Genomic DNA, 27,877 nt, shown 5'->3' with positions numbered 1-27,877 from the left:
ATGAATTACCAGCAGTTGAAACCAATCATATTGTTTCTGTCCTCACTGGGTCAAACTGCCATGAACAGTAAATTTTCTGGCTCTGATCTCCACCACCATGTGCTTTGGGAGCAGACCCATAACACTGACAGCTGTGATATTTGGATTATTCTGGAGAAAATAGGTTATCAGCCTGTTGTTCCAGCTTCAGGACCTCACAGTAGTTTTTTGAATGAATATTAAACATGCACTCATAAGCTCACAGTCTGATAGTAGCACTCGGGGGCAAACAAAGCTCACCTATCACGGTTATTGTTATTATCATTAGCCCACAGTTTGTGACAGTGCACTTCATCCAGGTTGGCTTGTAGAGAGATTAAGCAGACGCTGGAAACAAATTGGAAAACAAATTCCCTGGGCGAGCTGCAGACGCTTGGCAAACATCCGAGCAAATCATTCAAGTATTTTGTGCCAGTTAGCATAAAGCTAACACAACAGCGTGGCTACAGAAAGCATCCAACACAGCCCTTCTTCCTGGATTCGAAGAATCTCTTTTTTTAGCCGTCAGAGGTCAGTGAGTTGTGAGAAAATCACTTCAGGTTGTTATGATAAGCAAACATAAACACACAAGGCACGTTCCACGCTGCCGAGGAGCCGGCAAAGCTTGAAGTGGAAAGATATTTTTTTATGGCACATGTATGTACTGAGGCGGAAAAGCTACCGAGGCTTCACCGTCTGAGGGAGACAGCTCAGCGCTCCGGGCAGAGATTCAACCCTCAGACGGCTGGTTTAAACCCCCTCCCAAACCCTCCTGTGTGAGTGAAATGTGTGTGAGAGCTGCGATTCATGACATGGTGTGCTCCTCGGGGAGATTTTCGCTGGTGCAGTCGTGTGACGAGGAGTGTTTCGGCTTTTTATAGCAGCAGAGGAAAGCTGTTATTTTGGTTTTTGTACCCCAGAATTTTGAACTTCTCTTGATATTTTCATTAATTTATCAACTTAAAGAAGCTGATGATAATTTGTGTTTGAAAAACTATGTTTTGGCTTAGATATTGAGGATAACTCTCTGCTATCTGACTGGTGATATTGTTGCCACTTGAGCTGTTTGTGTGTTTTGCTGTGGGATTGTATACACTAGATCTCTACTGTGTCTCTGTACAATAATTCTGTTTACCAAAGGGCAGAAAAGAGCTGAAAAAGACGCTTAAATATACAAATAATGAGCCTCTAGAGCAAATTTCCCTTCAGCATTCTCACACTTGTCGGGGAAATAAACACAGAGCATTTGCGTCATAAAATTCTCCCAAGATTCATTGACGAAAACACCTGGATGCTTTCATAAATACCTAATCCATGTCCTCATCACTCAGTTTGTGTGAAATTATTTGCATGTTTTTTCCTAAATAAACACTCTAGTAACCTGTTGACTGCAGCAGTCTGGGCAACTAATGCATTTCTTGGAGACTTGAGCTCTGCAAGGACATATTGACATATTGTTGAATAAAAGATGTCGTATTCAAAGGGCAGCCTCCAGTGTTGAAAATGAAGCCAATGCAGAACGTCAAAAACTGCAGCTGCTTGATTGTCCACCTAAGGCTGTCTGCAAAAGTCAAGAAAACCCCAGACATATGCCTGGTGTACACCTCATCAGTTTGGTTTTATTAAAGCTATGAATTAAGCATACATCTGCCTAAGCAGGGGTGTAATTGAAGCCACCTGCACTGCAATGATACTCTGAAACTGAACCCTTTTCATTTTCCATTTCTAAAAAATTACATGCTCAGACAACATTTTGATAGCAACTACTATGCATCTGCAAAAACAACTAAAAACATGTACATTCCAGCAGCCTGCCACACCAACTACAGCCAAGTTCTGTCTTAATTTATGGCATAAAGCCCCTACTAAAACCTACTTGAAACTAGTGAAGTTGTAGATTTTAAGTAAACGCAAAATACTTGTGCCCTTCTAAGAGGGATAAGCACTCAGTGTAGAGGTCCCTACCCCCAGTAAATCTCTTTATATTGGCCCTTTCAAGTCAGTCGTGCAGACCAATGGGCAGCAAGAAGCCAGCACTTAGCCAAGGCTATCAAATGGGAACCCGTGTTACACCTGCAGACTTGATAACTGCCAAAAAATATAACAAACCAGAAACATAAAACAAATCTGTTGTTTTTAAAGTCATTAACCCACAAACATAATACATTTCCCACAAATGTAACAACAATTACATTTGATTTATTATGTTTACAGGAAGGTAAAAATCTCTGGCTTTTGAAAATTGTTAACTTCCCACAAATGTAATATGAACATGAAAGCTAAATGTTTTTGGTTATTGTTTGTTGTAGCCTTTTTACAACTGCCAGTAGTTTCAGGTCAGCTTAAGTTCAAGGCACATCAAAAAACATCATGGCAATTATTTTGTTCGCCATGAAACAGGAAGATGTTTTTTCAGACTCTTAAAACACAGGTAAAGCTATGAATCCTAGCAGAGTGGATTGAAACGTGGCAAAATAGCATTGAGGGAATTATACAGTAAATAACGCACTGTTCACCTAGCTAGTTTTATTAATCTACCATAACTTAAAATCCCTGTCCCCTCATTATTAAATATATTAAAGATTATGTTTGGGATTTATAACATTTGTGGGCAGTTATTACGCATGCAGGTGTTACACCCCACCCCCGAGGGCTAAGATGTGATTTCCAGCTTCCCTGAGCAACCCCCCAAGTTGTGTCATTGCTTGATTGCACCGCCTACAGAAAGTCAATCAAAAAGAAGCTAGGAAGCTGTGAGTTCTTTTAAAGCAGTACTTGACCAATAGAAACATGCTCTGGGGCTAACAAGTAATGGTCTGCATAGGTCATTGGGGGTACAAATACTCACCTCCAGAACTTAGTGGTCTATTGTTTTACAGTAAATCAAAAAATACTCCCATTGATTAAGCTTCTTTTGTCTGTCCCTTTTTCTTATGAAGGATGGGATGTGATAAATGCCAATAGCTTGTAAAGTTGCTGGGTTGTTCTAATGATGTGAAATACTCTGCAGCTAAGACGTTCCAGATTTATTGTGTATTCTTTTTGTGAACAGAGTCCAAAAATATCATTGTCATCAGGGCAGTGGTTGCATTGATTGCATTTGTAACAGCCTCTTGGTTTCTTGCCCAGCCATTAAGGTGGAGTGTTTGGTTAGAGATGGCTATGGACCAATTTATCCTGCAGTGTCCTGAAGGTGATGAGTGAAGGTTGTGGAAAAACCTGTCTGAGTTGTCCATCACTCTGAATGATATTTAAGTGCTGACATTGTGTGTCAGAGCTATTCATTTCTGTCATTCAAGCAAACTGAAAAAGTCTTGTACAGTGAATGTTTAAAAGGGATTTCATTGTAGGTGAAAAGAGGCCAATCAATAGAGCATACTGATAAAATAATGCTAAAATGGCACATATTTCCACAAAGTTTAAACACAAAGTATACTGTTATTGTGGAAGATGTTCCAGCCTGGAAAACGGCATTCATAGAAGGTTTCTATAAATCCTAGCTTTCTCTCTGTTGTATACTCTACTGAACAGCTTTATTACCAGCATTGTTACAAGATGCACATCCCAACTTTACCGTCTGCACGCTGAACATGTCTCCAATACCTTTCCTTTTCAGGCCAGGAGAGGAGACACTCAGTGACAGAGCCATATTGAGGAGACAGCACTATGACAGTAGGAGTCTATGTTGCACAGAGCTGCATGTTAAATATCTCATACCTTCATATAAGTCTCAGTCTGTCAGTGCAGAGTTTTATAGCTGTTTAGAGACGAAGGTTTAAACAGAGGTAAACACTTTTAAGATTTCCAGTGAATAATGCAATAAATTACTTCAAGGCACTTAAAAATTCTAAATCACTGCGAGCAGCACGGGGGAACCTGCAACCAGTGCAAAAGGACTGCAGTCTTTGTATGCAGGGGCCTCTTCTACAAGCTGAGCTACACGTTTAAATCCGATCTTTTGCATCATTCATGCACTCTGACTTTAAAACTTCTGTCAGTCGTTGATTTTTTTGTTTGTTTTTCAGTTCCATCTCAGTTTTCTTCTTTTGTTTTTCCATCCATCCAAGCCATTTAGAGCAGTGGCTCTTAACTGGTGTAGCATCAAGACCCACCACAGCCTCTTTAATAAGACATTGTGACCTAAATGCCCAAAACATTTTCAACCACTCATATTTATTTCATGATAAATGTTCCAGTATTTGACCACCAGTGGGAATAAAAAATATGACTGACCAAAGAGACAGGACAAAACAAACACATTTTTCCCAAGTTCAATGATTATGTGTACATTCTTGGCAATTTGCTAGAGATTTTGAGGAATTATCTCATTAGCATGAGAATATTTTTATTCCAAATGATTGTGAATATTAAAGAAATCACTGAAATGTAGCCAAAATCATGGTTAAAAAGTATAATATAAAGTGTTTGCTCCACAAAGAGCTTCAGTATTTCATAGGCTTTTTGCCACCACTTTTGGGGGGCAGCCTTTAATCCAAAAGGGTTCAGTAGCAGACGAGGTAAAGCCAACCGGCAAGTCGCACCCTGCACCCTGTGAATCGCTTTGACATCAGCACAGCAGACTTGGAGATGGGGCTGGCTTGCTTTAGTGTTGCTCTGGAGCAGGACCATTTGAGTGCAGCTCAGCTCGGCCGAACTGGTGTTGGAAAAGCAAATCAGCACAGCTTGGTTTGGCTAGGCGCAGCCAAAAGTCATGGTGGAAAAGGCCCAAAGGACTATATATCCTCTATATGGGGGTCTGCTCTACCAGCTGAGCTACATCTGCACCCACTACTTTGTTTATTTTAGGGCTGAAAGATTTGCAAAAATAATCTAATTGCAATTTTTCCCCCAATATTTTGATTGCAATTTAATATGCGATTATTATTCAGTTCCACATCTTATGTATTTTTCAACAAATTCAAGCGTTAAGCATTCTATATTATAGTCTACATTGAGTCAGGAACACACTCATACATTTAAACATTTTATTGCAAAATGCATATACAGTTTAACTTGGCTGAGAGGGCTCTGCTCAAAAGATGCTCCTTGGGTTATTCAAGCAGCAGCTTTGACTTTCCAGGGGGTGTGTGGCTAGAAACCCCCATATGGATAGATGCATTTTTGACAATGTGTATTGAAAACAGTGGTATTATTTCAGAAGCAATCCATATTAGCATGAATCTGAATATGAGGGTACAACAAGCTTTAAGCTATAAAGGAGGAAGCTGGGGTGGAGGAGGAGGTGAAGCTTTAGCAGCAGCATGGCACATCAGCATTGATGTCAACAGGGATTAGTGGGAAGAACGTCATATTTAAACAGACCGTTGTGTTGACACTCAATTGTTTGAATAATGTGCATAAAATCTCTGCTGCAAAAAAATTAATGTACTATACTGGTATTTTGACACCTTTCAAAGTTAAAGAAATAGTGCAACTTCTGCGATTTGACAATTGCAGAAGGCTATACTGCAATTAAATCTAATTTGTGATTAATTGCCCAACCCTAGTTTATTTATTTATTTTTTCTACCATCCATACATCTGCAACCCATTGGAAGCAGCTCTGCTACCCACTGGTTTAGAGGGTTGTTGAAAGACTATTGAAAGCTGCAACTGCTGCACTTTAAACAAGGTTTTGTGCCCACTCTGTTGATTTCAGCCATGAAACATAACAGTAAAATTTGTACTCACAACAACATAAAGGAAGCTATACTTATCCCCAACAATGCAATCTGTCTCAACAGGCTTATCAGTACTTGCCACAGCACCATGACACACGAGCTCGTGCAAATAACCAATATATACAGTCTTGTGAAAAAGTATTTACTCCCCTCTTGATTTATTTTTTGTCATTGTTAAATCATGAATTAACTGTGATTTCACTAGCCACACCCAGAACTGTTTACTGCCACACTGTTGAATCAAGAAATCATGTAAATAGAACCTGTCTGACAAAGGGAAGTAGGCTAAAAGACCTCAAAAAGCTACACATCGTGCCACCATCTAAACAAATACAAGAACAGATTAGAAAAGTCATTGGCATCCATAAAACTGGAAAAGGCAACAAAGCCATTTTAAAGCTTTGGGACTTCAGCAAACCGCAGTCAGAGCCATTATCCACAAATGAAGAAAAGTTGAAACATACTCACTTAAGGTCAATGTTCATGACTCAACAATAAGAAAGGGACAGGGCAAAAATGGCATCCATGGGAGAGTTCCAGACCAAAACCACTGCTGACCAAAAAGAACAAAAAGGCTCATCTCACATTTGCCAAAAAACATCTCCATGATTGCCAAGACTTTTTGGGAAAATATTCTGTGGACTGAGGAGACAAAGGTTTACTTTTTGGAAGGTATGCATCTCGTTATATCGTGTGTAAATCTAACACAGCATTTCATTAAAAGAACATCATGCCAACAGTTTCCAGGGTCTGCTTTGCTGCTTCAGAACCTAAACGACTCGCCATAATTGATTGAACCATTTCTGTTCTTGACCAGAAAATCCTGAAGGAGAATGTCTGGCTACCATTTTATGACCTCAAGCTCAAGTGCATTTGGGTTATGAAGAAGGACGATTATCCTAAGCACACCATCAAGTCCATCTCTGATTTGCTTAAAAAATTTAACAAATAAAGGTTTTGGAGTGGCTCGGTCAAAGTCTAGACTTAATTCTGGTTGAGATGCAGTGGCATGACCTTAACAGGTTGTTCATGCTCCAAAGCCTTCCAGGGTGGATGAATTTGTAAAAATCAGCAAAGAAGAGTGGGCCAAAATTGCCCCACAGCAATGTGAAACACTCATTGCTAGTTTTCGCAAATACTGGCTGGCAGTTGTTGCCGCCAACCAGTTATTAGGTTTAGGGGGCGAATACGTTTTTCATATAGGGCCAGATGGGTTTGGATAGCTTTTTTCCCCTAATAAATGAACTCATAGTTTAAAAAGTGCAATCAGGAATGGGAGAAAATACTTTTTGATAGCTTTTTATGAATGGACCCAGTGTTTAATTTGTCTTTTTTTCAAAGAGTGAGAGGTTGGGTGAAAGAGTGTGCAAGGTTTTCGTGCCCAACTATATATTTTTTCAATCTGATTACGGATCCAAAACTGGCATCCAAAAATAAAAAATGGACTCTGTGGCAAAGACCTTTGACCTCAAATTTCCACTGGAGGTTGAGGACATTAATGGAGTGTCCAGCCTCACTAAAAGCTCTGGGTGGTAGCGAGACTCAATTTAATATTCCCAAAACTGAGTTTATAGGCTTTCTTCCATTCAGACAATCAAATAATCAGTTTAAATTTCTAATCAAATAAACCTCACAGGAGTTGGTTTATCACAGTGTAGCTGAGAATTCACACGTCCTGTCGTGTTTATTTACACTCTGGAAAAGAATCATAAGGAAACGTCAAGCCAAACAGATTCACATCTTACTACTGTGTATGATTTGATTTTGGTTCAGCTCCAGACGGGCCCCACTGGATTATGAAGTCTAATAAATACAAAGTCATGTTTTGTTTAGTGAGTCAGGCAGGCAGTCAACTTTCCATTAAGCATAAAGCAGGCGTAGGAGAGGTAAACATTCACCGGTCATGTGAACGGAGCAGAAGCAGCTCTGAGACTCTCCTCAACCAACTTTCTCAGACGTTACTGGTCCAGATTCAGAAGAGAAACAAGCTTTCTAAGCCAATAATAGCTGAGGATGTTTCAATGCTTCTCTCTGTTCACTCAGTTTGTATGTAGAGCTCAGCGAAATTTAAACCGGGGATGTTAAAAATATTTTTCTGCCTTTTTTTCTTTCAATTGCAAGGGAAGGGATAGAAAAACATGGTGAGGACACATGAAACAAACTCCAAATATTACCATTCTGTCAGGATACTCAGATGTTGCTGTTATTATGCGTTTAAACACAGTGTTTAAATTCTGCCTCCAGATGTCTCTCAGTGATAACAGTAACTTAGCACCACCTATCTCTGTCGCGTTCTTGCTTTGAATTGAGGACTGTATTTAATTTAAAATGCCATCCATAAGGTGTATTATACCGCTTTATTTCATGGCTAAATTTCACTCGATAAGGGAGAAAAGCAGTTAGAAATGACCTTCACTCAGACTCTCTTGGTTCTATGTTCAAGATGTCATGGACAGCAACACCACTCCTGCCTTGTTTCCACTTACATATGTGACCGTTGTCCATATATCCATTAATATACAAATGATGCTTCCTTTAGTGTCCAATGCAAGGAAGTGCTCTTCATTACAGATGGACAGACACCTGTTTAGAACTACCTGTGGCAAAGGATGGGTACTGAATTCGGTACTTTTATAGGCACCAACTGAATTCCGTCGGTACTACCGAGTACCGATTCACGTAAAATCAAACAGTACCATGTTTTGGTACCTAAATGCATCTGTGTGACTGCAAGAGAGTGGAAGAGTAGATAATCCTACAGCTATTATAAATCCAAAACAGTCTGGCTGCAGACCATAGAGCTCAGACCCCCCAACACTCACCTTTACCCTTACCCTAACCTAACCAAAAGTTTGGTACAATTTTATTTTTTAAGTTTTTGTGTGTATTTCCATTCTGACAGATGCAATGTCTCACAGTATCGGTCTGTGAGAGGGGGTGTTTTGGAGTTATGGTCTGCAACCAGACCCCTCTCAATAAAACATGTAATATTTTACACCAAATTTATAATTACAAACTCATCGTAGCTGTAGCCTGCTAGCTAAATGGCAGCTTATTTACCAAGCTAGCACACTGTCATACGGTCTCTTGGAAATCAGTCACAAAAGTTCAGTATTTTTAACATACTTGTGGCACATTCCAGACAAAATATTACACGGGAAGATTTCAGAGGCATGTCAGAAATCATTAAGATTCTCATAGGAATGAATGGAATCCCGGATGACTTGCCTCCACAACCACATTTGAGTGGGAATGGAAGTTTATCTTTCAAAACCCTGGCATGATGGAAACAACTGCATGACAACTTGGAGCTGATTTAGGAAAACCAAACAAAAAGCCATTAGTTACAATATGAGTAAAAAGCTATTCTCTTAAACGTTGCTTACTTTCATGTCAGCTCTGATCAGTTTAGTTTCTACTACTGACAGGACATCAGTGATGGGAAAATGGTAAAATATTGCATGGTTTATCATTCTTAAAAGGTTTTCATTAGGTAAAGAAACAAAAGTATTTTGGTTATGGCTCAGAGAAACATGCCGTTCTGGGTTAAAATGACCGCTTGGTTAAATTTAGAAGACCTCCATCGTCATAGTGATAAGAATAAACATTATTAAGGTTAGAGAGCGATTAAGGTCACTCTAAAAAAAAGCAATTTGTCCATTTAGAACTGAAAACAAACAGCTTGGTTTTTTTTTTTAAGCTTGTTCCTCCTTTGTAGATGATGTTCCATTTTAATAACATTACTACTGCAAAATTCGTGATGGCCTAAGTTAGATTTTTTTGTTAGTCAATTCTTCAAGCAAACTATTCAAATAGAATTAAAAAAGTATATTTTGCTGCTTTACTCGCATCTTCATCATTATGATAAGAGGTCAAAAAGGTCAGAAAACAACTGCCCTTTACTCCAGGACTCAGCCATCCATCCAAAGAAAAGCTTCCTTAACTAACAAAACCTGACATCTTACCCTTTAATATTCTCTCTGTATGCACACCCTGTTTGAAAGGAGAGTTTTTCCTTCCTTATGTTTCTATGAAACCTTAACCAGGTGGTGTTATGGTGCATTTCCACCAAATGAAACTACCTAAAAGGTGGAGCTAGACACACTGCAGGCTGCTGATTGGTTGAAAGAGTTGTCACTTCCTATGGGATAGCAATAGTAATGGACAGACACAAGACAAACCATAGTTACGTGTCCTGTTAATTTCAAGAGAGTAATTTTAAAGCTTTTTTGTTTCTTTGTTTCAGTGCTTAGTACATCTTCATAAAAGACCAGAGGTATAGAGCAAACTGGATAGCAGTGAGAGGAACTTGTAATTTTCTGAGGCAGCTACTTCACTATCTTGCTAAAGGTGCAATTAAACTGCGTTTCACTGACTAAAGTGGAGGAAATGCACAGAAAACAGTCAAATTTATCACAGGGTCGTTTTTTTAGTGGGTATATGGTCTGAGGCTTGCATGTTGAGTAGAGTGTTGCTAAAGTTAGCAGCTAGCTTTACCAGCCTTTATTCCTATTTGCTGATTAATACACAAGACAGTCTGCCTGCAGACCACAGCTCTAAGACACCTCCTCTTGTAGACCACTACTAAGAGACGCCACCTCTGTCAGAACAGAAATCCATGCAAGAACTCTCAAAACAAAATCTGATTAAACTTCTACGTAGAGTAAGGGTTGTGGCGAGGGTTAGGATAGGTTAGGTTAGAATCTGACCTGCCAAACCTAATTAGGAAGTGTTTATTGAAGCCAACTAAACAGTCAGTTTACGGGAAAAAAGCTTGTCCTTCATGAAAACACTGTAACGCACCTAACGTAGCTAAGGCTAATACAAATGAAGCTATGTTACTGATGTAATCTACATAGGTAACCTGGCTGAAGACTGCACCTTTGTTCTGATAAATTTGCTATGTAGCTTGTGCAGATAAAGCAAAAGCTAACAGTTACATTAGCTTATGCTACATTTGCTAAAGCTAACTTAGCTACATTAGCTAAAGCTCATGTTGCTAAAGCTAGTGTAGCTACATTGGCATATGTAGTAACATTAACTATATAGCTAGTGTAGCCATATGTGCATAAGCTAAAGCTAATGAAGCTAAAGTGAGCCACTGTTCAGCACCTACTTCAGTAACGGGTCAATACATAAATGAATCCCTTTTTTCCTGTTTTATTTATGAAATATTGCTCAGTCTGTAATGTTTGGAATGGGATTATTTCATGAATGTAATTGAGAGATTTTGTTTCTGAATGAAGCTGAATTGTATAAAAAAGCTTCTGAAACAGGACACACAGTGTACTGGCAATTACACGTCTTCCTTCCTGACAGAGGCACTGTCTCATAATAGTGATCTGCAAGAGGGGGCGACTGCCAAGCTTCTCATGTTTAGGTCTACTAGTGGTGGGAGGCTTCATTACAGTTTGACTGAAATGTCAGGGCTTTATTTATAAATAAGGATAGACAATTAGTTTGTCAGCTCTGAAATCTTGCACAAGCTCATTTGGTATTATTATCTAGCAGTTTAGCTGGCTAACCGCGCCTATTAGGAACAATGAAGTATCCCAGGTTGTCTTACATAGGATGGCTGCATCAGCATACACTCCTATCTATCAAATAAGGGTTCAGTGTACTGTGAAAATGCAATAGTTTACCACTTCAGAACGTACCAAACTGAACCACTTGGTGGGAACACCAATATCCAGCTGCACACTTCCAGCTGTCTTTTTTTTTATTTTCCTGTAACATCAGTGACATTCAACAAACAATGAAAGCTTATTCATACTTTCGGTGATGACCCTGCAGCAACTCTGACTCAAACACCGTCAGTCCACTGCTCTTTTTTAATGAACATCTTGCTAACATGCTCGTAAATGCCATGCACAGTTTGTTCTCTGACCTTTAGGACATTAAAATGCATTTGCTGTGTAATTTCAAACACACAGGCATGAATTACAACAGAAATGTGTATGTCATGTTACATCTTAGCATGTCTTTCTGATGGCTGAGGAGGGCAGCGCTTCCCTGCAGAGCATGACGCTGCGTTATGCAAGGTAATTTTCCCTACGTTTTAAGGCGCTTTTATGCAAGCAGCAGGGAGAGTTACAGTCACATTATCTTCATAATCATTTAAAAGACAGCAGCAGCTCAGCAGCAGGACCAGGATCAGTTCACCACACAATTCAATTAAAGTGTAAACTGAAACTGCTCTGCTAGATTAAAAACCTTTCATGCTAAAAACAGACATTACAGATGGGACACATGAAGCATTTTCAATTTATTTTTAGCTGTTATTGAGTAAAGTCTTGAGTTTGATGAGGTGTCATTGTATGCTAATACTAAAAAAGAACATATTAGAAAGACAAAAACAATCCGAAGCTTCTTTCAAGGCTTATTCTACGTGAATATCACAACCTGATTGAGTAGCAAAGCTCTCCTAGTCAAGGCAGTGTTTCAAAACAAAGTGCACATGGAACTATAAGGTCCATTGTGCAGGATAATAGGATTTATTCCCCATCTTTGCAACTTTTCTCATGCATAACACTGAGGTTAGAAAACTAAAGAGGTTTCTTTTTTGTTGCTTTTAGTATTCAAATTAAAAAAAACTTTAAATGCTCGCAAGGTTCAATTCAAGGCACTTAGAGCAGCATTACAAAACGCAAAAGAGAAGAAATCAGAGCAGAAGTCATCACGGTGACTCTGTGACTGTTGAGATGTCAACGGGGTATCTCTGTTGAAGCGTGTGGAAGCTTATTGTCTAATGTTGAACAATGTTAAGTCAGTCAGGCATTTATTACAAAATAAATCAACAGATTAATTCCTTCAACTCAACCTTCAAAACATTTTTTCCACAAGTAAACCACTTCAAGAGCCTCTTCTGTCAACATGACAGTTTTAGCTGGTATATAATCGGTCCATCCCTGTCTTTATCATTTGCCACTACAACCCTTTCTGACTTTAAATCACACAGTGAAATGTCATTTCATAAATATATGTTTACATGTTTAGAAAGATCTTTTTCATGTTTTCTTGCCCACTCTCTCCCTTTGATGAATCCCTGCAGTACCCGTCTCTGTCTGATGATGATCCGTGCCCATGTGGGAGAGCTGGGAAGAGTTATATTCTCTGTGCACTCAACCACTTACCGCACTAACCTCTTAAGCTGACTGAATAATAATGATGATCCTAATGTAAGTAATTACCATTAATAATTCAGGACATGCCCTCTAATTATGCCACAGCTGAAAATGGATTCACGCCTGGTGCCGAATCAAAGTCCATGTCAGCAGTGAAAATAGAAAAATGATCAAATGTTTAATTCATCGTGAGTCCACACACACAGACGCTGGATTCACTGACCCAGAGAGGATTTGCTGAGCTCATCTGCTCTTTTTTCAGCAACAGCCTGTTTCATATTCCAGGACTTGTGTGCTAACACACTTTTTAGCTTCCTGGTACATCTAGGACTGATGTTCTGCTGTGATGGAGCGACCGGAGTCTAGATTACAAACCAAAGTGCTGATTTTCACCTACACTGGTTGGATTCTCTCTTTTGGGTTTAAAGCTGCTGATACATGCCCTGGTTTATGGTTGCCCCTGGCAGCCCCCTGAAGTATTACTGGCCACCTAAACCCCCCCAACAATTAAATGTAAACACCCACTGGCTGTTTGTCTTATCAGAGGTGTGACTTCTATTGAGCTTAAAATGTGAGTCTGCTGCAACAAAGTGGCAAACTCAAAACATGAAGCTAGTGCAAAATTCAAATGCAATGGTAGGTGCTCATGTTTGCCCCCTTAAATATTTGGACATGCTTCCTCTCTCTGCAACACAGACTCCTAACTCTCTTCATAAACAGAAAATGAACTCATGTCTAGCAATCCAGCAAATAGCCAAATGATCTTTGTATACAAATGATTAAACTAGAGGGGATTAAAAAAACATAGCAGGTGATTTTAAAGGAATGATTTCTAAGTTAAGCCACATGTTGACTTTAAAGAGCCATGTTATCTTAATGAGGTTTGCTCAGCCAAGAGGAAAGTGTATGATTTTAGAGATTACATGTTGGACAGAAGATTATATGTTAGAATGTATTTGATTATAAACTTAGCACAAAAAATAAGGAGATTTGTGTTTGGTAGATTATTTCTTTATTGTAACAATGCTCCCTGGCCTTAAAGCTTATACTGTTGGAAAGCCTGTTTATTCCACTTTTACATGCTGCCACATTTGTGAGGAGCATTCATTTGTGGGATGGGCAGCAGAGCTGAGTATGTGGGTTGTGCCCATATGAAAATGTGACAAATCTTCACTGCCAGTGCCAAACAGCTTATTTTGCTATAGCTTTTGACTTTTGTTTTGAGCTTCTGGTACCGCCAGGTGATGACAGTCAGGGGCCTGATTGGCACCTGTTATGTCAAGCAATGAGACAGATTCTGCTTACTAAGTTGGATCATAGGGTCAAAGTGTGAAGATGATGCAGAGAACGCTATGCTGATTGCTGCACCGAAAGAGTACCATCTTTTGGTGGAGGCAGTGTGATGGTGTGGAGTGGCATCTCCCTCACTGCAAAAGCAACACTCATCAACATTGGAGGCAATCTTAATGAGATAAGATTCAACAACCAGTGGCAATTCCATTTCTTCAGTCTGATACTGAACTTTTTCCTCCAAGATGACAATGCTTGCCCCAACAGAGCAGGAATTATCAGAGACTACCTCCAGAATTTCAGAGGATGGCCTGCCAGCAGTCCTGACCTCGACCCCACTGAACACTTGTGGAATCAGCTTGGACGGGCTGTTAGTGCCAGAGTGACCAGCACAGCCACATTGGTGGACTTGAGACAAATGCTGGTTGAAGAATAGGATGCCATCCCACAGCAGTGTGTGACCAGGTTGTTGTGGCTGTGTATGGTTCTTCCACATGCTACTGAGGCTCCTGTTTGTTAAATGAATAAATTACCAAAATACCAATATGTCTTGTTGCTTCAGACTTCAATCATCCAATCCACCAAACAGGAGTTAATGGTAGAATAAGCTATTTGGCATTGGCAGAGAAGAATTGGAGAATTTTTCATGGGCACCACCCACAAAACTCAGCTCTGCTGCTCATCCCACAAATGCATGCTCCTTACAAATGTGGCATCATTTAAAAGGAAAATAAACAGGCTCCAACAGTACAAGATTTATTACTAAGAAGCTTTGTAACAAGAAATAATCTACCAAGCACCGTGTATGTTTACAGATAACACAAAATCATCTCAACAGTCAGAGCAACTGGAACAACATCTCATCAGCGACTATAGATAATAATAATCTTCTGCTCTCTCAGTTAGCATACAGTAATACCCCCCAAATGTCAAGCTGTTGCAAACAAACATCACAACAGAATTAGTCATCATAAAAATGTAACTAACTTTACAGTTCCTAATGTGCATACAAAAATAAACAATACATTTATCATATATACCCTATATAACACTGCAATTTTAGTCATACATTGCTCACACATGTATGGATGGGGACACAGATCATATAATAAGTAGCCTAAATAGTGAGTTGCAGTACAGAAATGTTAATCAGGCTTAAAGGTGATTTATCTGTAGGTTTATATCAGGAAATAAAACTCCAGTTTTCTGCAACAGCAGAGATGCTACATCATCATTCTACACCCTGACTGCCTTGCTGTTTCTCTTCACCACGATATAAAAAGACCACAAGCCTTTGTATCTCTAACACTGGCACTGCGTGCTGCATTCACATACATTTTGATGTGCCTAACCATACAAAATGAATAAGGAACACTGGATAGAAAAAATGCACCATTTCATCGTCTGTACAAGACTGTGCAGTAGAGGAAGAAATGATCCCCCAAACTGAAATCAAAACATTTGTTTTGTTATAACATTTGGTTGAACTGATCTTTTAATTAAGCCTGTGTAAACACACTATGATATCATATTACAAGTCCTAGAGACACTACTGTATGTCAACATGTGTTAGAGATTCAAACACAAAGGCACCAAGGCCAGCTGGCTGAAAGAGCAAAACGGCTCCTGATGTCCTCATTTCACATGTTCCTGCTGTTATCAGATAACATCCAGAGCATATGAGCCGTCTTTTATTTGTACAAGTGTATTTGTGTTGTGTTTTTGTCCTCCACTCTGCCTTACATGACCTTGAACTGCTGTGTTGCGGTCACATAATCTGATGACAGAATGAGCAGCCCTGGAGGTGGGTGACTGTTCGGAGAGCACCCTTAGGACCCAGACTTCTGTTGGAACCAGCTCCTGACTATGCAGAGGAACTCCTCTCAAACCTCTCTCCATCTTTAGAGTGCATCTGTATACATAAGTGGATGTGACAGGAGAGGTTTGCATGATGGAGAAGATGACTCTTTAAATTTAATACTGGCCTGCTTCATATCACACTGGAGAGTGGGTGCTATACAACAAACCTTTTAGGCAGAATCTTATTATATATATAAAAAAACAAAAAACAAATTTACTAAGAAAGAAGGAAAGGTAGTGATAGATTGCAGTATTACAGTGCAGTCAAATACAATTGCACATTAGAGCATTACACAGCAGTGAAATTTAAAATATTAAGTGTTAATGCAAAGGAAGTATTTGCAGTTGTCCTTATAAAACAATCTAAGTAAAAAATGGTTGTTAAACTAAACAACCTGCTATATAATGCAATTGTACGTGTTAATAATGGGAAGATTATTTACTTTGCCCAAGAAAATGAAAGTAGAAGTCAAAGTGTACATGGCCTCTGAAATTTAGCCCAATCTTGCAAATGATAACATATTGTAACCTGATGAAAGAAACTTAAGACTATATTTTGTTCATTCTCATGTGCAGTAAGTCTACAATTAGTCCTGTAAAGCCAGTCTTCTACTGGGCGTCTTAGCACTAGTCTCATTTTCATCAATACACCCATATCCTCCCACTTATCCAGGGCCAGGCCGCGGTGGGAGCAGGCTAAGCAAGTCAATCAAAACACCTCTCCCCAGCAACATTTTCCAGCTCTTCCTTGCAGGAATTCCAAGGTGTTATAATCCCTCCAGCTAGTCCTGGGTCTATCCTGAGGTCTCCTCCCTGTTAAGTATGCCTGCAAGACCTTCACAGAGAGGCATCCAGGCAGCATCCTAATCTGCTGCACAACCCACCTCATCTGGCTCCTCTTAATGCCAAGGAGCAGCGGTTTTACTTAGAGCTCCCTCCATGACCATAGGTGAGGGTTGGAATGAAGATCGTCCAGTAAATTCCCCACAATAGTCTGGTACTACATCTGCCGATGCTGCACCACTCCACCCGTCAATCTCACAGTCCTTTCTTACCCTCACTTGTGAACAAGACCCAAGTTACTTGAACTCCTTCACTTGAGGCAAAGACTCACTCCCCACCTGGAGGGAGCAATCCACGGTTTTCTGGCAGAGGATTATGACCTTAGACTTGGAGGTGCAGAAACTCATTCCAACCGACCTCCTTCTTCACACTAACCTACAAACCGCCGAATGCCTGCTGGAAGTCCCTGGCTGAAAAAAGCCAACAAAACATCATCATCTACAAAGCAGGAATAAAATTTGGAGGTTCCCAAACCAAAAACCCTCCTCCCACCGTCTGCAAGTACCTGAAACTATGGCAACAATATAATTCAATAATCTAATGTTGTTTCAATGTATCATGGTCCTTTTGATTTCAACAAACATTTTGTTAAAAATGCTTATCATAGAAAAGTCTGATACTGTTGTCCCCTCTGTTTCATAAATGCTGTTAACTACTGATTACATATCAGGAGCTTTAATGGTCATCCCTTTTCATTGGGGAAGATTTCACCACTACCCCTTGAAACTCTGTTTCAGGGGCCAAGGGGGCACTTGAATATAGGGGAAGAGGTGCGATTTTTCAGATGGAACCAAGCTTTAGTTATTATCATCCCCAACTTTGCTACAATGGCACAGGGGGCAGTAGGAGTGGCATTTGTTAACAGACTTTTCAGTCATGGTGAAAAACCCTTGTGTAATTTAAAGTGAACTCCTGGAAATAAATAAGCATGATATAAACAAACTGTAATGACAGGAAAAGAATTTCAAGTGTTTTTGGATTTCATAGTTTGCCTTATGTCCCATCCAGCTCAGAAGGCTAATCGGGCATGTTGCTGAATGGATGCCAGTGCTGAATAAATATTAGTGTCCACAGATTCACTTTGTAGTGCACATTTTGTACAAGGAAAGTTTAGGAAGCTTGAAATGCCAGTATTAGACACCTGCAAATCAGTATGTTAAACAGCATCTTCCATAGCAATGCCTACAGCAGAAAAGGCTAACGCTGGCAAGCCCTGGTGTTAAGGTTTAAAATGTTACCATGTTTACTGGTGACTTTAACTGAGTGAGACAGTGGAAACAGAATACTGTGTAGTTTTCCATTAAATACATGTAGATTGAGCAGGTACTCACATGTAAAGCTATTAGCATCAATGCTTTAAGGTCACACCTCTTTCAGTCCAGTCTTCACAAGTTTCTTTGTTTGTGGGCGCCCTTTAGGGTGGCTTTCTTCATTTAACAGAGTCATTGACGTTTGTGTTAAGCAGGCTAATTGACTATTGACTAAAGTGCACAATGGCCTAAGGTCTAAGGTAAATAGTCAATACTGTAGTCAGTCAGCAGGGGAGCTCCAAATGTTTTGGCTTCACTTTTGGGGCCTTGTCGGCCATCTTTTAATATCATCTATGATACAAGGTACTTTTGCTTTTTCCATGCATCTGATAATGTACCATACAACTAAAAATGTTAGGAAATAAAGGCTATCTACTCTGACATGACAAATATATAAATAAAGAAAGTGCATCCTTGTTTAAAGCTCATTCTCCCATCAGAGTAGGTTTGTAAATGGACACCCTGCCTGGGCCTCCTCTTTCCTCTGTGGAAAGTGATGACTGATAACCAACTGTTGCTTCTCCTCCCATCTTCACTTACAGTAAGTTTAATTATGATAAGAGCATGCAGGGCTGGATTTTATCTTGGTTTAGCTGTTCTCCATGGCTTGTTTTGCTGTGTACTTTTATCTAGCCTGACACATTATTTTCCTAAGCTTAGCCTGCTGTTTTTCCTATTTAGGAGAGTGATTTTCTTCCACTGAACAATGTTTTCATATGAATCCAGCACTGTGGTCCATGCAGGTGTCTTGTGGTGAATTTGAATGTCAGCAGTTCTCATTTGTGAAATGACTTTAATTATAATTTAACAGAATATGACAGGAAATAAGAGGTTCTATTTTTACACCCCAGCAGGTGACGGGAATAGTTTCAGCTGCTCTTTTATCAGGAGAAAATGTTAATAAATCCCAGCTTTAGCTTTGATTTAGTTAATCACAGAAAAGCTTTATAAGGTAGATGTCTCAGCCTTGTATTGTGGCTCACTCCATAGACTTTACTGTAAGTCATGGCAGCAGGATATAGTGTGTTCAGCAGTGTTAATGTTGTGTGCCAGAGGCTGTATGGAACAGTGAGGGTCTGGTGTTGTCATTAATACTTAATGGCAGGCTGAAACGCCAATCACTGTGTTTGTAGCAGCCGCTAGGCTCACAATTACAGAAGGCAGTCACAGACTACCGGGGCTGGCTTGGTTTGCAATTAGCTGCTAACATCTGATAGGGTTACAAGTCACAGGTCACCACTGACAACTGCCCTGGTTACTAAATACACAAGAAAACATAGGAGAGGCAGATAAGGATGACTTCTAAGAAATGAAAAAAAAACATGCCAACAAGAGACAAAAACAAAGTAAGCTCCTCTTATAAATGAGATCAACTCTTAAATTTTTTTTTTTTTTTTCAGTTCAGTATTGTTAGTTATTCAAGAATCACAGCCTTCCTTGTCTGCTATGACCAGAAACTTAAAGTAGCCAATGCTACTTAGCTTTAGAGATGCTAAAAAATGTTAGCTGATTTTGGTGATACATCACCAAATACATTGAACTAATTTAAGATAATGAACTAATTTAAGAGACAGTAAGGCTATGATTACATGACAGTGATCTTTTGCAGTGTTTTGGCTATTTGTTTTGGGTGCCTGAAAAAGGAAGGTTTTGATGTTGAGCCAATTTTTGTAAACTACTGGATACAAACAATTTCTAAGTCACTGAACTTAAATACAACATCAAGAAATAGAAGGAATATAATACATATGTAAATCTGCCTAGATCAGGCTACTCATCAATCTCATCCACAGTCTGATCTTTACACTGTCTGATGTGATTGGGTTTACATTATTTTTGAAGCAAAAATCAAACTGAGAGACAGCGTCGCACGCTGTTCTTTTCCTGTTCTCCCCCGCTCTCTCTCTCTTTCTGCAATCAATAAACAAACAATTGTCATTAAAGAGAGAAAATCTTACAAAGAATTCAAGAACAGCCTTCTGATGAATGACTTATGGGTCTTTAGGACACCAGAAAATGAACACAATCATATTTTTGGATTGGGCAGTAAGAACTGTATGCTTTACTAGGTCCTGTTAATAAATTAATACTTGTTGTTGTTACGTAGGAAAGAATGTCTATATTGTGGGCTAAATACAATATTTTTAGAATTTATTTGTTTTGAAGAAGGGAAAATGGTTGAACTTTTGCTGTTAGTAGGCACGGACAAAGTTGTAAAAGTGGTGCTGAGCATGGTGCATCTTGTTTTCACTCTTCAGTTTGAGGACTCTGTATATCATGCACTGTGTGCCTTGCACAACTATTGGACTGCAGTATGAGCTCATGAATCTGGAGTTTTGGCCATGTTTTCGTTAAGGTTTCAGTTGCACAGTCAGTGTATGCTGAGATTACACCACCACTGTTAAAGAGTTGTAGTCAGTGCAAGCAGATGCAGAGGTAAAACTCTGTGGGCTAAACATCGTCATCGGAGGGCGGGATATCAGAAGCCTGCAAGAGAACTACTGCTTGAAGGAGGTGTATTTTCCAGCAAGTCAATGACCCAAAGCATACAGCGAAAGTTACACAGAGACGGTCTAAAGACAACAAGATGAATGTTCTGGACGGGCTGAGTCAAAGCAGACCTCAGTCTAATTGAGGATTGTGGCTGTTCACACCTGCTCCCATGCAACTGGACAGAGCTTGAGCATTTTTGCAAAGAAGTTTGGTGTAAAATTGCAGTTCTCAGATATAAGAACATGATTTTGATTAGACTGACATTACTTTGTAGAAATCCATTTTAACTGACATTAAAGAGGGCTTTTAAAAGGCCTAAAACATCCGAGTGGGTGAATACTTTTAATAGGCACTGTATATGACTCTTGGATGGTCCACTGAGGTATGTTTAAAGCCACCTAAATATATTTGCTGACCTTTTTTTCTTTTGTTTTTTTTTATCTGTATATAGTTATCATCCATGCATGAAGAGGTGTCCTCTAGAACATATTAAGCCTCTTACACCTTTATTCAAACACTTTCCTGCAGCTGCGTGCTGCCATTATTATCCTGTACTCCTACACATTAGGATAATAGCTGCAGTATGCTACCTCAACAACAGTAAGACCAGCACATAAAGCTCACCTGCAGTGGTAATGGAATATCATGTGAAATGTTTGAGAAAGTGAGTGATGTTATTTGAGCATCTTAATAGAGTATACTGCTGATGAATACTAAAATAAAGACACAAAATTTAAATCAACAAAATGAGGTGGCGTAACCCCCTCTGCTACCCCTACTGCCTTAGTGTAGTTATTCGTTAAGAAACACAGGCCTAGCACATATACTACACTGATTTCAGACATTTTTGCAGTTAAGTGTGCACTGATCATTATCAGAACATTCTTGTCTAAATGAAGACCTTTTATAAAACTCAAAATGCTGTTGTAGCAACAATGGCACAAACATTTGTTTTCCTGTTCTAATAAATCAGTTTCATTTGTTCTCTGGAGTTCTCAACACGTTTACTTGCTATTACGGGGGAAAAAAATGTCTGTTTTGTGGTGTTTGATTTTCTTTTTTGAAAAAAGGTTATATTTTGAGACAACAAACGTAAAAGTTTTCAATGGCAAACAGGTATTTTTGAGGTTCAGTTGTATGGAATTTGGTGATAGTAGTGCCATCAGCTGCCAGAGATTACAGAGAGCATTGCCCCTTCAAACAGGACGTGCTTGGGAAGCTAGGCTATATGGTGCTATAGATAGATGCAGCAATTCCACATAATTTAGCAAGTTCAAGATAAAAATGGGCCCAAAAAAGCAACGTTGGCTCAATTGTATGCTGTGTGGACAATTTTGAAGCGTTTAATGTTTCACCTAGAAATCTTTGTTGTTTGGAATTATTTTGCATTGCAAGCTACTGGCTACATGCTCCTTTGCCTCATGGTATCTGAACAGCTGTTTAGGTCTGCGGTGTTTGTTAGAGGAAACAAGTAACTAATGCCCCGTTTATATGACAACCTTTTGCTACATTTTCCATTTTTGTTTCCAAAAAGTTCCACATTCAGACGGCAGCGTTTTCAAAATGATCTCCGTTCACACGAGACTGTGGGAAACACCAGGCACGAAATATGTCTCCGCTGATCCAAGTGATGGTGAGGTTAATCAACACTTTTTTGGAGAAGTACAGTTAAATTCAAAAGAGTGAGGAGCACGAACGGTACACTGGTGTCGGCCATCTTTGTTTAGCCTACTCGCGCGTGGATATTTACTGCAGCCACAGTACGCATGTTCATTTTCAGAAAGTGCCGTTTTCCCTGTTTACACAGAGATGGAGACGGGGCGTTTTGAAAACTTCCACTCTGGAGCCTGTTTCCAAAAAGTTCTGTTTTCAGGCACCAAAACGCTGTTGCCGTGTAAACGGACAGCCAAAACGCTACAAAACTTTTGCGTTTTCACTTGAACACGTCATGTAAACGGGGCATAAGCTAAAACAACACTGTGAACAACAATCTTTCCATTCTTCATTTTTTCATTGTTTTCTTTTTTTTCCAAAATATGGTGGTATCATGACAAAAAACTGGCATTCAAAGGGTTAAAATCTTCAAAAATTAATGAGTATTTGATATCAATAATTAGGTCAGTTGTAGGTGGACAAAAATGGCCTGAATGGAAGTAGAATAAAATATTAATGTCTGTATTTTTATTGCTACCATAGCAGCTAGAGAGTGACTAACATTAAAACAATCCCAAAAGGTTAACAGTGGCCAGCTATAGATAAGTTCTTCACTACTTAAAACTTGAATTGAGACAATGTTGTAGCATATATTAGGTAAAGTATTTTCAGAAAAACGCATTTAAATAAAAAGGATAAAAGTTAAGAGTAACTAATGTAACTAATAAATAAAGCTATTTATGTGCTATGTGCCTGTCTCTCAGATTTTCTGGATTTCAGTTCTACACAAACGAATACAGTACATCTAAGAATACCAAGCTGATCTATTGAACTTTAAAAAAATCAGGGATGCAGAAAACTCATCAAGTAAGCAGTGTGTGGCAGTTGCAATGCAACCCCTTCCTTTTAATAGGCAGAAACCTGAAGTATCACTAGATTACGCCATCTATTTCAATGTCCTCTATCAGACAGATTTTTACTAGGACATACCTGTGGCCCTGAGCGATGAGAATAAGTGCTTACCAGGAAACCTGAACTTTGAAATCAGATAGGCATAAGTAACCCACAATGCAAATCAGTAATGATAACAACAAAAACACAACTCTTTGTTGGAAGCCATCTGCCCTGACTTTAACATACACTACATTAAATCCACTGTCAAACATATCGTAACTAAAGCATGAAGCTAAAATGCTCAAAGTCCATACCAGCAAACATTACAGTACCCCCACATGTGTAGTGATGACAACAAAAACAGCATTTCTGCAACACGACTGAGGCATCTCTGGTGTAACATAATAGCACAGGATGTATAATAAAGAACTTTTTACTCAGCACAGTGCTTGTTTTACACTGTGTCATCATTATAGTCACTGTGTGTCGACAAACTGTTAACTAGCTACAAAGGCTCATTATCATTTGATGGTTGTGTATCACTTTCAGATATCTAAATGTCTGACTAACGAGTCTTGGAGCGGTTAGTTACAAGCCGAGTGTTTAGCAAAGAGTTCAGTGAAGATGGCTTCAAATGAAAATCAAACACACTCTGCATAAAGGCTGTGTAATAAAATGAGTAAAGAGCCGGGAGCTCTGTGGTGTCTGAGGGCGTTTTGTAGCAGGAATAATGAGCAAGAGCACAAACAAATGTCTCATAACTTAAATTTCCCTGAAGCCTTTCTGCTAATGACGATCTTAGAGATATAAGGGTTTTATTATGGACAGAAATTGTCCTTCATGTGGCTCCAGTCACTTTGATTTTGAGGAACAACTGTCTAGTATTGGTATACATTACCAACCAGTGCTCAAGAGGAAAAAACTCTGAAAGCAAACTGTGTTCAACAAGTTTCTGTCTGTGGTTCCACTAAGTAAATTATCAACAATAGTTCATACTGACATGTAACATGCAACGTTAGTCTGTAACTTTATTCGACAAATGCTACCGTTACGGTATGTTCTCACTCTCACTACCAAAATAAAACCAAATATTTCTAGTTAAATAAGAGCTTCATTTTGAATGTAGGAGTCCAAAAGTTGCACTTGCACGCATGCAGTCTCATAATGCTAAAATATTATGGTATATCCTCCTTTAATGATTTCATAATAGTGTTTTATAATATCTTAATTTGCAAAGAGCATAGGTGCAATACAAAATACATTCAAATAAATACATAAAATCAGCTATTTTAGGAAAATTTGAGGCCTTACTTTATTTGTTTTACTTTTTTGACATTGTACTTATTATTTTAGGTGTGAAAAATATACTTTATTCTCCCTCTACCTCTGACTGATAAAACGCATGAAAACAAATTGTGCATAAAGATTTTTATGAAGTAACATGTTGCAATAACTTTTTTATTCTAACTAGTAGTGTAACGCATTCTTTTTAAAGTCATTAACACCGTTACAATTACAGAAAATTCAGAGCACTCGTTACTTGTCACTTTTACAGCTAACAACGTAATGAGAAAGGTTAGAAAACATCCGGTTTGGCGGACGACATGTAACCAATGTAAGCACAGCAGCATGCTGGAAGTGGAAGTACCGCTGCTGCAGAGACACACAAACTGACACATGCACACCATGGCTGAGCACTGGAGCGTGAGCTTCCTGTCTGTGAAATACCAGCATTATTTTTCCCTCCTCACGGTAAAGAACAAAAAAGAAAAGAAAACTTTGCCTCATGTAGCACCCAGCTAATCAACACGCTCCTGCTAAACTAGTCACTTGAGATCCGTGCGCCACAAGTGCTGTACAGCTCACGTTAGACCAAGTTGTTAAAGACATGGTTCCAATACCGTCTGTAGAGTCCACATCCTTCAGAGAAATAATGAGTAAAATACAGATGAGATGAAAGGTCGGACCATGCAGAGAGACATTAAGAATGCAATTGTTATTCAACTTGCGCACTGTCAATGCAGTACAGTGATTTTATTTTTCTTAAAAAGTGTACAAAAAAACTTGTTTCCCCTTTTTTACCATGATAATAATGGCTTCAATGTCGTATGAAATTTAAGAATGGTTTCCTCTCATGCTGCCACAAAATTATTTATTAATGTGGTGTGTGCATTAATCAGGATTGAAGCAAAAAAAGTAACACGAGTTGCTTTTAAAGTTAGTACTTACTTTTACATTTACTAAGTTACTTTTTGCTAGCAGTAACTAGTAACTAACTAGTTACTATTTTTCAATAACTTGCCCATCACTAATCACTACTTACATGAATATGGACCACTGAGCACAAAAATAATGAATCAAAATCTGTTTAATGTAAACGCGAGTGCCTCTGGCAATATGACAGACACGCTGATGTATCACAGCAGTGGGTAAACAGTCGATGAGGTGTCTACATATGTCTATGGTTAAACTGTTGTCACTTTCTGTAAGTGCAAAACGGCAGTGTACATTTCAGACAGTTCTAACTGTCTCACCTGTGATTTCCTGTATTGTTTGGTTGTTTCTTATTATGCTTTAGGTAGGAAGCACTTTGGTCAGCTGAAAGCTGTTTTAAACGTGCTATATGAAAAAAGTTTACTTACTTACTTACTTACTTACTACTAACCATGCTTAAGTGCTCAGTACTTCATTTTGGTGCACTGTTATACAGTATACTAGCACAAGTAGGTGATTTGAGACCCAGGTAAGGTTTATTAGCAATCTCAGGTAGCACTACATTACCCACAAACCTAGAGTAACACAGATCAGCCAGTGGAATTTTGAAATGAATAAAAATAATAATTATAATGCAGATGGTAGCTGCCTTGCATATTTTAACACAAAACGTAGAATTTAAATTCTTTGACCTCAAATGTGTTTCGTAGTGTGTGTTTCGTAACCACATAGAAATAATGAAACACTAGCATTTTATACAGAGAGCCATGAGGAGAACAAGTAGTCTTTTGGTGTCCATGTTGCAGTTGTTTTGCAATGCAGTTACAACTTTCCTGTATCTATGTCCATTTAAAGGCACTGTATGTACAGGCTGTTGTATCTAGCCCAATGAAATAAGCCATAAATGATTTAAAGACATCTATATTTGTTTTCCTCATCATGACAGGTAAGTTTCAGGTGTCTCTGGATCTTTACTGATGTATTTCATTATCTTAGAATAACACCACTTGTTTTCCAATGATAAGGAGTCTTTTTTAAGATCTCAGAAAAACTAATGTTGAATAAAGTTTGCATGTCCTCTTAGGGCCTCCGTACAAATATTTCATATTGCCGTTTTTGTCCATACGTCCATTGTTGTGTGTTCTGTTAAAGAGTTTGAGGGCAACCTGTTGAACCTAATTGGAGATAGAACAACTGTTTTTGATCAAATAATAACCCCGTGTCCCAGGAAGGTAAGTTAAAGCAAGTCTTTGTTTTACGTTGATAGCTTAGTGCTCAAATATTCCCTGTAGGGTTGAGATTCTCTGAGTGCTTGGCCAAATATTAGCCCGGTTTGAAGGCTTTACAGTCATGGATGTTGCCTCAAATCAAATAGAAACCAAAGAATGGCAGTAACACATCATGACAACTTTTCTCCCCTGCAGTGAGCTAAAGTTTGCCGAGCTGACCTCGGACTGGCTCCCTCTTACCTATGGTGGTGATCACAGTGATGGCGAAGTAAAACGAGCCGGCGAATTTCCACTGTACCCCTGCTTTGTGCGGCTTAAGCTGCAGCACCACCTTCTCCAGCTCGTCAAAGTCCTCCGAGGACAGGTTGAAGGTGTCGAGCAGCTTCGCTTTGCGCAGGTTCAGCTCCTTCCACTGGCTCGTTTCCTCCTGGGACTCCAGCGCGTCGAAGATCGCCGCTCCGACGATCAGGTAGGTGAAGGTGCAGATGATGAGCGCGAGGGTCCGCACGTTTTGCCTCTTCATGGTGCCGCGGTGAGAGTCAGGGGGACGGGCGGAGAGTCGGCGCGGGTCTGGAGGACGGGGAGCTCGGCTGGCTCATGGCTGGCTCTGACGGAGGAGCAGACGAGCTCTCTGAGTACTTTATGAGCTGAGGAGCTGTTCATTCAGCACCACCCTCCCTCTCTCTCTCCCTCACCTCTCTGTCCCCCTCCCACCAGAGGAATCCTCCCCCTACACCCACCCATCAGTCCACCCCTCTCTCTCACTTCTCCCTCCCAGAACTGAGAGGAAACTGTGCGTGACCTTCTCAGCAAAATACTGAGTGCTTTCCTCAATGCACCTGTCACATCTAAGCTACAGGTAGATGGTTCAATTTAGCAAATATGGCAATAAAAATGTAACTAAATAGTTCAAAGCCCTACTGAAAAGTCTGGAAGTATTATCAGCAGAATAGCCTACTCCTCTCTTTGTATATTTGTATTAGCCATGCAACAAGTGTCAGATCCTTTACTTTAGTATCCTCACTATGTTGGTGCCTACAAATGAAAAGAGCAGACAAAAAAATCTAATACTGGGCCACAAATACCATTCATGCAGACAATCTGCTATTTGTTCCTTCTGTTTTCATTATTTGTAGCTTTTTACTTTACAGAGACAAAAAATGAGTATATAATCTAGAATCTACTGCTTTTGTTTCCCTTGTTGTGTGTCAGCCCCGCCCAAAATGAACCAATCTGCATCTCTCTATCCCCAGATAGTCTGTGGCTGTG

General features: G+C 39.3%; 1 protein-coding gene across 1 annotated transcript in view; it reads right to left on the bottom strand.

Moving 5' to 3' along the window:
• Positions 1-27,229, bottom strand: part of kcnk3a (potassium channel, subfamily K, member 3a) — a 58,675-nt gene extending 31,446 nt beyond the window's left edge. Inside the window, exon 1 of the mRNA XM_041805883.1 lies at positions 26,849-27,229. Coding sequence (XP_041661817.1) covers positions 26,849-27,131 — 283 coding nt within the window. The 5' untranslated portion in view covers positions 27,132-27,229. The remainder of the gene's footprint in view (positions 1-26,848) is intronic.
• Between the last annotated feature and the right edge of the window lie 648 nt (positions 27,230-27,877).

Source organism: Cheilinus undulatus, linkage group 14, assembly GCF_018320785.1.
Source record: "Cheilinus undulatus linkage group 14, ASM1832078v1, whole genome shotgun sequence".
Classification (NCBI taxonomy): domain Eukaryota; kingdom Metazoa; phylum Chordata; class Actinopteri; order Labriformes; family Labridae; genus Cheilinus; species Cheilinus undulatus.
This window is presented reverse-complemented; position numbering and strand designations above follow the sequence as displayed.